Genomic DNA, 13,501 nt, shown 5'->3' with positions numbered 1-13,501 from the left:
TTGACCAACACAGCGTCACATGCAGGGCATAAATATAAGGGCTCCCATGACCCACTACTACTAACGGACAGCTAAATTGGACCTGTCCCCCTCACCTCCCTTTCTCACACATGGCCCACCTTACGTATCTTATACCCTTGTGGTGTGGACTGGGAGTTGGTAAAAGTAATTTACTTTTCAAGTACATTTCTAGTGCTTGAGAAGCAAACACAGTAAAGTATAATCGAATCCCAAAAGTGACAAAAAACTAAAAAGCTTAAAAAAAATGATTTACTAAATTATTAAATTAGTACTAATATATCCAATCAGTCAAAATACATGTTTTTTTCCATAATTTACGTTTTCTTTTTTTTTTTTTTTTACCGATTTACATTTCCTATTTTACACTACACACCACCACATATCCTATTTCAATCCTACATTTACTATTTTAACCATGCCATATTTACTATTTAAATCATGCCACTAATATATTTACTCATTTCTTATATGATAAGGCCATGGCTAAAATGCCTAGCAGCCTGGCATCTATGGAGATCGATTTTTATAAAAATAAGAACACACTTGCTAGTTAGGGTTAGCTAGCTAGCTACCTAGTGCGACTCAATGTAAAGAGCAAAGGGCCTTTCTAGGTAGCTAGCTACAGAAGCTTAGCACAGAAGTGAACTGGCAGAAACAGCAGAATGTGTCTCACAATTCCGTATATAAATCCAGGCAGATCAAGTGTGTCCACACCTTTTGATGTTAAATACCCACATCCAGGACCAATCAGGTTTAGTCACAGTTTTCACATACAATTTTAAACAACAAGTAAAATGGTACCTTACCTGCTTCTCTCCTTCCTTTCTCCCCTTCTTTTTCATCACTCTCTCTTTGCATCTCCCTCCCTCTCCCTTTCGCCATCTTTCTCACTCCCACTCTGTTCTTCTCCCCTTTCTACATCTTCTACATCTCCTGTCACCATCCTCCTGACCCCTCTATCCCTCCCCCCTCTGCAGCATCTCTTAGCAGCCTCCTCATTACTCCGTTCCCGTCTCCTGGCTCATCCCTCACCAGCAGTAGCTGTGCCAGCAGCTACCAGAGACGCTGGCTCCGCAGCCAGACCACCAGCCTGGAGAATGGAGTCTTCCCCCGGTGGTGAGACATACACATATACTGGACATGCACGTTTAACGGGTGTAGTTGCGTTGCTTGTCAGTGTCGCTTCCTCCCGGTCTTGCCCATGCTGCAGTTCAAACTCGTATTATCTGACTTACAAACTTGTATAAAAGCCGCTTTAACCAGCTACGCCACCGAAAAGCAAGCTCTTCAATGGTACGGGTGGCGGTATTTATTTTGAGGAGTGAGTTGAACCAATTCAACTCAGTTACACAAGCACAGACACACTTGCGCACGGACATACAGATGGACATCATCATACACTGACACTGTGGTCTGGCTGCACTTGTCCACTAATACTACACTGCTCTAGGTCAGTGGAGGAGAGCTTCAACATGTCGGACGAGAGTGGCGGTGCGAGCCTGGGCGTGGCAAGGAAGAAGAAGATCGCCATTGGTGTCATCTTTCTCCTGTCTCAGGACGAAGAGGAGAACAACAAGTTCCAGGACTTCTTCTTCTCTCATTTCCCACTCTTTGAGAGTCATATGAACAAGCTGAAGAGTGCCATCGAGATGGTGAGTCTACGCCTCTTCCAACCCAGTGGTACAGGCGTGTGTGTTCACCGGGCTGGTCAAACACCCCAGAGGTTTTAAAAGAACATTTGATTGACAAAGCACATTTATCACAGATATGCTAAAGCATTTATTTGTATGTACCTAATTTATATTTGGTCTTAGTGGGATTTATACCCTCAGCAGGTTTGAGCCTTTTTAGCCATGTCATAGTTTCCTGTACTCATAGCCTTGAGCTTAACGCTGTGTTATTCTGCCAGGATGTTGTTGTCCTGTTTACTGGTGTGTGTTACTGTCAACCTCTTGTCACTGGATGGACTCTCGCTCCACCCCTTCTAAGCGTGTGTGCGTGTGTGTGTTTTCACTCCCAAGGCCATGAAGATGAGCCGACGGTCAGCTGATGCCAGTCAGAGGGCCCTGGCTTACAGCCGCATGGTGGACGGCCTCAATGAGTTCAGGTTAGACACACACACATGCACATATGTAGCGGGTTTTGATAGTTTAAGAAAGAAATACTTAATTCATAATCAAGTATTTAGTCAAAGGGGCACCCAATGTTGTAGTCAAGACCACCTAAACCGAGACCATGACCAAGACCAGAGTGTATCAAGACCGAGACAAACCAAGACTTTGAGGGGTCAAGACCGAGTCGAGACCGGGTCAAGACCAGACCACTCAAAACACACAAGCAATAGGGTTTGACTAGGTAAAAAGTTAGATTTGATCTTTAACTGTGTATTTGAATTAGCACGTTTAAAGTAGTGTGTGGGTAAAGCAGCCTTTTTAACTTCTTTTTTTTCTTCTTTTAACTTCTATTCTTTCATAGAATAGAGGCTCATTAGTAGCCTACTCGGTCTCCACTCTGTCTCTGCTTTCACATCTCTCTCACCCAAGTGAAGGAGCACAGTACCGCTGTCTTTAACTTAACTTTATTAAGTCGGAAGTTTAATGTCTAGTCAAAGACGGAAAGTGCAGGAATCCCTCAGGTTTTACACAGAGGAGAAAGTAGCAATCAGTCAGTCACCACCAGGTGTATAGAATATACCATACCACCTCATAAAATATTTGACTCTCCAAGTACCACCATTATGACCGACTTTAAAATACAATAGCGTAAGCCTAGCCTATTGAGCTACACAGTTCACGCAGTAACTATCGTTGATGTTTGCATGCACCACTACCCAGGAACAGTCAGCCAGTTGCGTGTGCCAACATTTATTTTTGTTTCGAAAACAAAATATTATAGGGAAGGCAAAACGTATTTTAAATCACATTTCAATGATATCATGGTATTTAAATATTTCTGAGATTCCTCCGTGTACCACAGTTTGAGAACCACTGGAATAGCCGAAGGAGTTGCACCCCTAGGCAGGTAGTATTAGAAAGGGGGTAGGCTACTTTGATTGTAAAGGAGGAAGTCGTTGCGAAGAGAGTGGAGACAAAGTCAGTATATGATTTGTTTCGCTCGTGTACATATGCTAAATGCATTTATTAGTTATGTTTATCCGCTTTACAAAACATATTAGCATTTTATGATTACAATTATTGTTCCCGCTATGTTATGACATTGCGTCTACCACATGTGAAGCTCATGCACTTAATAGAATTTACTTACATTTTTGTCATCATTTTGCACATAATTATAGACTATATCTATAACTAAAAAAATGTTGCTGGACATATTTTATTTCAGATGCATAACCTTTGTCTGAGTGACAGACTTCTGCAAGGGAATCCTTTGTGACATCTGCTGATAGAAAGGGGAATTACAGCCTTGAAAGGCAGGGGAAAATATGGCCGAATGCGCAATTCAACCAAAACATGAACATGATTTTGAACATTTAAAAATCTAGGATCTCACATCTAGGAAAAGTCAAGAAAGCAGGGTCTTTCACAACTGTGCATATGCACACAGAAGTATGCACACACATATGCATGCATGCACACACACACACAGTCAAGAGGGAGTTGTAGGGTTGTACGCTTCATCTGCTTGTCCACCTATGACTGCAAAGTTAGGCTCAACCCTGGGGCAAATGCATTCTGGGACACCCCAGAAAATGTGCTTGTGTATTGTGCATTGTGTGCTTGTGTGTGCGCTCCAGTGTATGGACTCCTGTTTGAATATGTGCGTTGGTGCCCGTGCAATTGTCTGTGTGTGTATGGTGTGTGTATGTGTGTGCCTCTCACGTGTGTATCTCTGAACTCTGCATCGTTGCCCAAACGTTGCTATCTGAAAGCTTCCCAGTCATATGTCTGCAGGAGGGTTGCCATGGCAACCCAATCCTGCCTGGTAGAAGTCCCGGTGGCGTCATGTGACCAGAAGAGTCCAGACCAGAACTGTAAATAATATGGCCTGGCTCGCTGCACGAACGCCATTGCAGGAGATAAATAAATATTTTTTCTGTCTCAGCCTGGCTTAGGACCACTTGGGTGTCTGAGATCATGGAACAAAGAAATGTAGCTGCTTGATGTAGGGTAGGGAGAGACATGCACGTACACTATATTGCCAAAAGTATTCGCTCGTCTGCCTTCACACGCATATGAACATGAGTGACATCCCATTCTGAAACCAAAGGATTTTATATGATGTCGGGCCCACCCTTTGCAGCTATAACAGCTTCAACTCTTCTAGGAAGGCTTTCCACAAGGTTTAGGAATTTTTGACCATTCTTCCAGAAGTGCATTTGTGAGGGCAGACACTGATGTTGGACGAGAAGGCCTGGCTCGCAGTCTCCACTCTAATCCATCCCAAAGGTGTTCTATCGGGTTGAGGTCAGGACTCTGTGCAGGCCAGTCACGTTCTTCCACACCAAACTCGCTCATCCATGTCTTTATGGCCCTTTCTTTGTGCACTGGTGCGCAGTCATGTTGGAACAGGAAGGGGCCATCTCCAAACTGTTCCCACAAAGTTGGGAGCATGAAATTGTCCAAAATGTCTTGGTATGCTGAAGCATTAACAGTTCCTTTCACCGGAACACCACACCATAATCCCCCCTCCACCAAACTTTACAATAGGCACAATGCAGTCAGACAAGTAACGTTCTCCTGGTAACCGCCAAACCCAGACTCGTCCATCAGATTGCCTGACGGAGAAGCGTGATTTGTGACTGTCCAGTGGCGGCTTACACCACTGCATCCGATGCTTTTCATTGCACTGTAAGGCTTGGATGCAGTTGGCATCCTATCACGGTACCATGCTGGAATTCACTGAGCTCTTGAGAGCGACCCATTCTTTCACAAACGTTTGTAGAAGTAGTCTGCATGCCTAGGTGTTTGATTTTAGACACCTGTGGCTATGGAAGTGATTGGAACACATGAATTCAATGATTTGGATAGCTGAGTGAATACTTTTGGCAATATAATGTATGCACACACAGGCAGGTGGGCATGCACACACACACACACACACACACTCAACCATGCACACACATACACACTCAGGCAGAGATGCACACACACGCACACGCATTCAATCCTGCACGAACACTCTAATACAACAATGGCCACACACACCCCAACACAAACACACATCTTCACAACCATGCACGCACACACACACACACTGACCATCACAGCCACACAAACACAAAGGTCTGACGTCACAAAGGTACACACTAGGTCTGTACTATGCTAGGACGACACTGCATTAACTTGTGCTTGAAGTGTACTATGCTTAATCACTGTCTGATGATAAACCACTTCAGAAAGTATTCTGACCCCACTTTTCAACTTCACATTTTGCAACAAAAAAAAGTGTAGATTATTTGTGAATTGATACATCCGGCATTTTTTGCCCAGTAATGTACACTCAATTACCCATAACGCCAAAGTGCAAAACATGTTTTTTTTATGTTTGCAAATTCATGAAAAACTTTAACAAAAATGTCTCATTTACACAGCCTCAAAACTCACTGGCTGCAAACCAAGTTTGATTATAAAGTTTGCATTCTGCCCAAAGGGCTAAAAATACTCAGGGGAAAAATGTTCAAGCCAATAAACATAAAACCTCCTGTTTTCTTAACAGTACATACTGTAAGACCCTTCAGATACTGAACAGTTCCTCGTCCATTCATCTGAACCCCTTGTCAATTAACACATACATGGATTAGTCATTGGCCAGCTTCGAGTCTGCCAAACAGCATTTAAAGGGGTCATTGACTGCAAAACCGAGTTTACCTTGTCATAGTTGAATAACGACAGTTCGGTGGGTTAAAATGGACATACAGTGAACCTCAAAGTCAATTGACACCTCTTTCCTCTGCAAATCTCACAATTTGAAACTGCCGCTGTAAAACGGTCGGCTTTCAAAAAGCCACCTTTGTGACGTCACAAAGGTGGCTCCACCTTCTTTGGCTCTGGTCTGTACCTTTGTCACACCCCAATCTCAGGGTTCGCGTAGATCTCAGACACTAGTTAAGCTGCGCACTGCTCTGTGTACTTCCACGGGAATTACAAAGAAGAAAGTTTTGAAGTTTTTCAAGGATATTGAAAATGGACCACGGTCGTAAATGCAGTGTTCAAGGCTGTACAGGGAATGCTGACACTTTTCATAGTCTTCCCAAGGAACCAAACACTAGACGGGCATGGCTGATGTTTGTCTATGAGAAAATCCCTGTGAAGTTCGACACTCAATTATTCATTTGCTCAAACCATTTCACCAAAGACAGTTTTGAAAACCTTGGATAATTTAAAGCAGGATTTGCTAATAAGATGTTGTTGAAAAGAGGTGCTGTTCCGACTGTAGGATCATCACAAACGCAAGCTGTAAGTATGATTTGGCGCTAACGTCTCCTGTATCTATCATAGGTAGAATGTGTGTTGATTTAGTTTCTTGGCAATGGGGCTAACGTTATTTCATTTTCCTGACTGTTTCATTCGAATAAATAATCTGTGTTGTCATGTAAACCTACAATTCACGATGCATGTTTGGCTATGTTGGGTCTTTGCTCCGCAGCTTCGCTCATTGTAAACCAAGCAATCAGCGCGCAGCTCTTCTAAATATTTATGAACATACCATAAAAGGGAGAACATTCAGCACAACCAATGTTACATACTCTATTCGGAGACCTTAAGGAACAGTGTGAAATACCCTATAAAATCAGTCAATGACCCCTTTAAAGGACTCAGACAGCATGAGGAAAAGGATTCTCTGGTCTAAAAACATGTTTTTATTTGGTAATTGAGTGTTGATTAACGTGTAAAATTGCAATTGTATCATTTTACAATGAGATCTACAACACAATAAGATGAAAGGGTCCAAATACTTTCTGAATCCACTATATGTGATTATATAAGCTCTCACTGCACAGAGGTCAATGCACTTCTTCAATTTAAACATTCCTCACTATAAAGTGGGGGGTCAGATGGCTGAGCGGTTAGGGAGTCGGGCTATTAATCAGAAGGTTGTTGGTTCGATTCCCGGCTGTGAAAAACAACGTTGTGCAAGGCACTTCACCCTACTTGCCTCGGGGGGAATGTCCCATGTACTTACTGTAAGTCGCTCTAAATAAGAGCGTCTGCTAAATGACAAAATGTAAATGTAAATAAAGTTCACTAAGTCTGTCCAGGTAGTTCATGTGATCGTGTGAGGGTAAGGTTGTAAGGCTAGGCCCAAGCTTCTTCCCTCCCCCCATGTGACTGCCCCCTGGCTGCTTTTAATAGGAGCCCGGCAGGCAGCCTACAGTACTCAGCACCAGCCTGCTTACTGGGAATTGGACTAACTCCAATACCGCTAATGCCCTGACTGGACAACCTCCTACGCTCTTCCTGTTCTTCTGAGAAAATAGAGGGGAAATAGTTTGGAGTTTGATTTATTCACGTTCCCTTTTTTTTTTTTACTGTAAACCAATACACATAAATGAAGGGGCATGCCCCTACACACACCTAGGTTTAGGCTAGCTCTTGCAAGCTACTATTCCCTGCTCCATTTATTGTTACATTAAGAATATTAGCCTAATGCTATCTCCTGGTAGCATTACGCTAATATTCTTACTGTATCTTTTGTTAGCATTAGGGTAACTCTGACAAGCTATCTGGCAAAGTAAGGAGTTCACACTGTGTTGCTTTTTCCTGTTCAGCATTACAGTAGGCAACAACTCAACTGTTAACGCCTCTGTTCGAGACATTCCTAAGTCCTGAGAGATTCCCCCATGTGTGTGTGTGTAAGCCCCTGGCCTTCTGCCCAAGGCTGTGTTGGTGGCTTGCTGGAGGAATGTCCCAATTCTGAATGGAGGATATGAGGGTCTCCTCTCTTTCTCTTTTTTGTCTCTTACCCTCTGTCTACTCTCTCTCTCTGCAACCAATGAACTGTAGGCCCGTTGTTCCACTTAGACAATCACTGTGCTGTGCTGCCCCCACCACCGCCCACAAATCAGACCTGAGGCAAACACCATCCGCAAATACTGTCAAATAGACCCAGGCTTACTTGGGGTATTATGGTTTAAGAACACAGTAAAATGAAAAACCATGGAACATTGGAACAGGAACAAAGGTGCTACCTCTTCAGGTAAATAAAATACACCGTTAAAGGACTTTCTGGTGTGAGACACAGACAGATAAGATCACAAAATATTTTTATATCAAAAGTCAAACATGATACACATGTAGGGCCCAACCAGGCCTTCTCCCTTCTCTTCTCCCAACCACATAAAAGTGTGTGCTAAAACCTCACAGTACGTTAAATAGGGCAAGTACTAAAGCAGGGGTCCCCAAACTAAGGCCCGTAGGCCAAAAACAGCCCGCCATCCCATTTGGATCGGCCCTCTGAACAATGACAGACTTAAAAGAAAAAAAGAAATCTGTTTATACTGATTAATATGCCTAAGTAAGTAAATGTTTTGATTTCAATAGCAGTGAATATGAAAAAAAGGTCATTACGATAGTAATAATGCTATTTTAATAGGCTATATACCCCTTGATATGTACGGATGAACGGTGCATACCAAAATAATAAACTAATCTAGCATAATTAATACATTTAAAATCATAATAACATCTCCACAACAATACTGGTAGTCAAACCGGCCCATGTAATTTTCTGTTACAGACCAACCTGGCCCCACATTAAAGAAAGGAAAAATGATCTGGCCCTCGCAGAAAAAAGTTGTACAGGGACACTCCCCCGAGGCAAGTAGGGTGGAGTGCCTTGCCCAAGGACACAACGTCATTTGCACGGCCGGGACTCGAACCGGCAACCTTCTGATTAATAGCCTGATTCCCTAACCGCTCAGCCATCTGACCCCCCCCATTTATCATCAAAGGACAACCTACACACAGTTCTGGCTATATTAACCACCAGTGAGCTTTGTGTTTAAACTTGCAGGTAAATTTGATTTTTGTGTTTACGTCAGGGTTGCTCCTTCCATGCATGCTTGTTTGTTTACCGTTCTTCTTCTTGTTTTATGAGGCGGGTTTGCCAGGATTTCTTACTCGCTTCCAGGCTTTCCCTAGTGTTTCATGTCACAACGCTGTAAATTGTGGGCAATTCCCTTTGCTAAAGTCTGCAAAAATGCGGACTAATGAAAAGGGTGCATAAAGGGCTCAAAATGTCTGCAAAAGAGCCCCTGCACACTTGACGATTTGTCTGTGGGACAGCCCTAAGCCCTCACATAGCGAGAACGCGCCTCAAAGTCAGTGAGTCTGTGAGGGTGCATATTGGGATTGGGCCAAACCGTTCGTAAACTTTGAATAGATTTTCTGGCCCATCCGTCTGAGGGAAGAAGCAGTTTGTCCCGCGCTTTGATTCAGAGCGTGCATGGAGAGAGGGGGCTATTCACAGACTGGTCCGTGGTAGTGAGAGAGAGAACGCGAGCGGGGCAAGAAGTGGCTGAGCGAATCAATGCGCTGCGTGCAGCTCTACACTGATTTTTGGCATGTAAAACAGTAAAAACACAAAATTATCCATTTGTGGCAGTCAATGTTTTATTGTACCAACAACAGTAGATTACAACTCATTGGCTACCAAGATTGACTGACTAACTTCCTTTCAAGTTACATTAAAACATCAAATACATCACACAGAAAAGATAGGAGGATAGTACACAATTTCACACCCTTAAGTGTCCTCTGGCAGAGTAGTCCTTGAGAAATGTTTTGTACCATCACCATAACTGTCCGTTATTGGTCAATTCCTTTGTTCTGGCTAGCAGAATACTTACAAGGTTTGGCCATCTCTCTGCACCCCCCTGCGGGGCAAGAAACTGTTTGGCATTGCTCCTCTGGGCTGGAGAAGTTGACCCCCCCACCCCCCTCACCCCTCCTTGGCCAGACTCACACACGACAACCTTGACGTGTTTTTTATATTTATTTACATTTACATTTACATTTAGTCATTTGGCAGACGCTCTTATCCAGAGCGACTTACAGTAAGGGACATTCCCCCGAGGCAAAGTAGGGTGAAGTGCCTTGCCCAAGGACACAACGTCATTTGACACGGCCGGGAATCGAACTGGCAACCTTTAGATTACTAGCCTGATTCCCTAACCGCTCAGCCACCTGACCCCCTGACACCTTCAGTTTCGCTAATGCTCAAATTCCGGACCAAACTTAGCCATTTCCAATCTGGCAACACTGAGCACCCTGCCGCCTTTTTATCATTATTGCTTTAATAAATGAGGAGGAGTGAAAAGTGTCTTAATTTTCTGATTTTAATATGTGGCCATATAAAGTATTTATTATTTAGAATGTTTTATTTTTTATCATTATTGCTTTAATACATGGACAAGACACATTAAAGACATTAAACAACCACTGAAAGCGACAGAAGCACTGGACTAAATGCCACAAAAAAAAATTGTTTTACATTTGCATTTTGCAATTTTGTTAAGGTTCAATAAATAAATGATCATATAGCCTATTATTTTTTTTAATTTTATGTTTATGATCATATAGCCTATGTTATTGTCAGCCTATGCCAGCCTATGCCCCCCCTCCCCCTGGGTCACCCAAAGCTTAGCACCGAAACTATCGTGATTCAATTCAGCTCTAGCTATCTTGCTGAAAAATAGATCTGGACAAACATGCATCGTGAATTGTATATTTACATGACAACACAGGTTGTTTATTTGAATGAAACACAGTCAGGAACATGAAATAACATTAGCCCCATTGCCAATAAACTAAATCACACATTCTACCTATGCTACAGGCAGGATAAGTTAGCATTGCTAATAACTGTTAGCGACAAAATCATACTACAGCTTGCGGTTGTGATGAACATAAGGTCGGAACTGTTGAAGTTTAAAACTATTGGATCTGCCCAGAGCCACTCTGATCTGCCAACTAATCATTAGCGTTCACCTTAGCCAACTCCTTCACCACTACCGTAACGGAGCTAGCTGCCGTAGCTGAAAATTCAAACTTTTCTCCTGAACCCCGTGGGGAGGAGGGCCACAACATCATGGCCACCAAAAAAACTCAGCAAGGATTGTTCTTGCTCCGGCTTTAACTTCTGGATATTCAGCAGCGTTGCCACAACAGGCCGAATAGCTTCGCTCGCATCTTTTTCCGCCGCCATTACTGAACTACAACTCAAACTAGCGCACAACATCAACGTCATCGTTCTCAGCCACTCCCTCTGTTCGCTGATTGGACCCTACAAAAAGTTGATTTGAGCGGAACTACGTGGGAGGGCAGAGCCAAGCTACCGTTTTACATCCACAGTTTTAAATTTTGAGATTTGCATAGGAAAGAGGTGTCAATGGACTTTGAGGTTCACTTTATGTCCATTTTACCCACCGAACTGTCGTTATTTAACTATGACAAGGTAAACTTGGTTTTGCAATCAATGACCCCTTTAACAACGGCGCTTGATCGGTTATGACTGACGTCAACGCAGTAAACCACGAGAAGCTGGAATGTCCGACTTTACAGAGCCGTTTTTAACTCCTCCCCGACTGCAAGCGGCAACTATCGCCGGTTGTTTCATGCAGCCAATGTCGAACACACCTAACAAGTCTTTTGAAAGCCTTTGAGGCTCCTCTTGAAAGATAAGGGCATCATATGACGTGTCATAAAATCAAAGTCAGTTCTCATTCTCTGCAGCCTACCGTTTGAGGATCTGGAGTGATGCAATTGGCATTGTGTTGAGGGTTGGCTCTGCTAGAGGTGGTAGTAGTGCTCTGGTAGTAGTAACTGGAGTGAGCTGTCTCTGACACTTTCTCTGTGTTTGTCTATGTCTCTTATATCTCCCCTCTCCCCCCCCTTCACTTTACCCTGCTCCTGCAGGACGACCATCTGTAACTTGTACACCATGCCCCGTGTGGTTGAGCCTGTCTGGCTCACCATGATGTCTGGAGCCCCCGAGAAGACCCTGCTGTGTGCCCAGTTCATGAAGGAGCTGTCCCAGCTCCTGGAGCAGGCCTCCAAGAACCAGTAAGACCAGAACTATCTGACACACACATGCAGCCAAACTCAGCTAATGCAGCTACACACACACACTTACACTACGGTTGCACATTTTGTGCATTTTCCTTTACCGATAGTTGAACACTTTAACAATCAATTATTGATTAATCATTAAGGACTCAAATGCAAAATGCACCCCTTTTCTCAGTTTAAGTTGTATTTAAACAATAATAGGGGCACATTAATTAGGAGAAACATTGATTTACAAAGCACAAACAATTTAAACGAGCAGCCGGAGTTCACTAGCTACTAGTAATAGTGCTAATAGTGCTTGGGTGATTGTAGGTTAAAAAGAATCTCAGAATTTCCGAGATTCTAAAGTTACAAATTTGTGAGTAAAAGTCACTAATTTGCTATAGCTACACATCCAAATCAGTAGTCCTATGTTTTTTCCTTCTGAATAGGCCAAAATCACGGCAATGTCTTTACAAAGTCCAGATGCTTATGACAATCTGGTGAATATGGGCTAAAAGTATTTCCAAAATCCGAAGTATAATTTAAGTATAAAAGTATAATTTCTGCAGGCACAGTAGGCTACATACTAGCAAGCGTTGGCGTTTGTGGTGCCTTGAGGTTGAACATGCAAGTTAAGCAATGTGGTTTCTTGACCCTTCCTTGATTTTGCTTGCGGTTATGAAAAGGGCATGAACACAAAAAAGGAACATGAGCTGAATGCTGACTGACCTGAAGCTGACAGGCTTGGCCTCACTGCGCCACTGAGCACTTTCCATAGAAATGAACGAGGCGTCATCTTTTAAAGAGCTTTCTTGCTTGGTCTAGTGATGTATATGACGGTGTATTAGGGCAATTGGTATGAGTTTAGGCGGAGCTGGGGGGTCCTGGTATGAGTTTAGATGGAGCTGGGGGGCCCTGCTATTAGTTTAGGTGGAGTTGGGGGGCCGTAGTATGATTTTAGGCAGAGCTAGGGGGCCCTGGTATGAGTTTAGGTGGAGCCGGGGGCCCTTAATATGATTTTAAGCAGAGCCAGGGGACCCTGGTATGAGTTTAGGCAGAGCTAGGGGACCCTGGTATGAGTTTAGGCAGAGCTGGGGGACCCTGGTATGATTTTAAGCAGAGCCAGGGGACCCTGGTATGAGTTTAGGCAGAGCTGGGGGACCCTGGTATGAGTTTAGGCAGAGCTAGGGGACCCTGGTATGAGTTTAGGCAGAGCTAGGGGACCCTGGTATGAGTTTAGGCAGAGCTAGGGGGCCCTGGTATGAGTTTAGGCAGATCCAGGGGGCCCTGGTATGAGTTTAGGCAGAGCTGGGGGACCCTGGTATGAGTTTAGGCAGAGCCAGGGGACCCTGGTATGAGTTTAGGCAGAGCTAGGGGGCCCTGGTATGAGTTTAGGCAGAGCTGGGGGACCCTGGTATGATTTTAAGCAGAGCCAGGGGACCCTGGTATGAGTTTAGGCAGAGCTAGGG

General features: G+C 43.6%; 1 protein-coding gene across 4 annotated transcripts in view; it reads left to right on the top strand.

Annotated features, from left to right (window-relative positions):
• Positions 1-13,501, top strand: part of fnip1 (folliculin interacting protein 1) — a 48,929-nt gene that overhangs the window by 24,988 nt on the left and 10,440 nt on the right. For all 4 annotated transcript variants that reach the window (XM_062453170.1, XM_062453169.1, XM_062453166.1 and 1 more), the window contains 4 exons: positions 999-1,137; positions 1,472-1,673; positions 2,043-2,128; positions 11,898-12,044. In XM_062453170.1, coding sequence (XP_062309154.1) covers positions 999-1,137; positions 1,472-1,673; positions 2,043-2,128; positions 11,898-12,044 — 574 coding nt within the window. The remainder of the gene's footprint in view (positions 1-998; positions 1,138-1,471; positions 1,674-2,042; positions 2,129-11,897; positions 12,045-13,501) is intronic.

This window comes from Osmerus eperlanus, chromosome 27 (genome assembly GCF_963692335.1).
Source record: "Osmerus eperlanus chromosome 27, fOsmEpe2.1, whole genome shotgun sequence".
NCBI classification, from domain to species: Eukaryota; Metazoa; Chordata; class Actinopteri; order Osmeriformes; family Osmeridae; genus Osmerus; species Osmerus eperlanus.
Note: the sequence above shows the minus strand (reverse complement) of the source record. Positions and strands in the feature narration are given on the sequence as shown.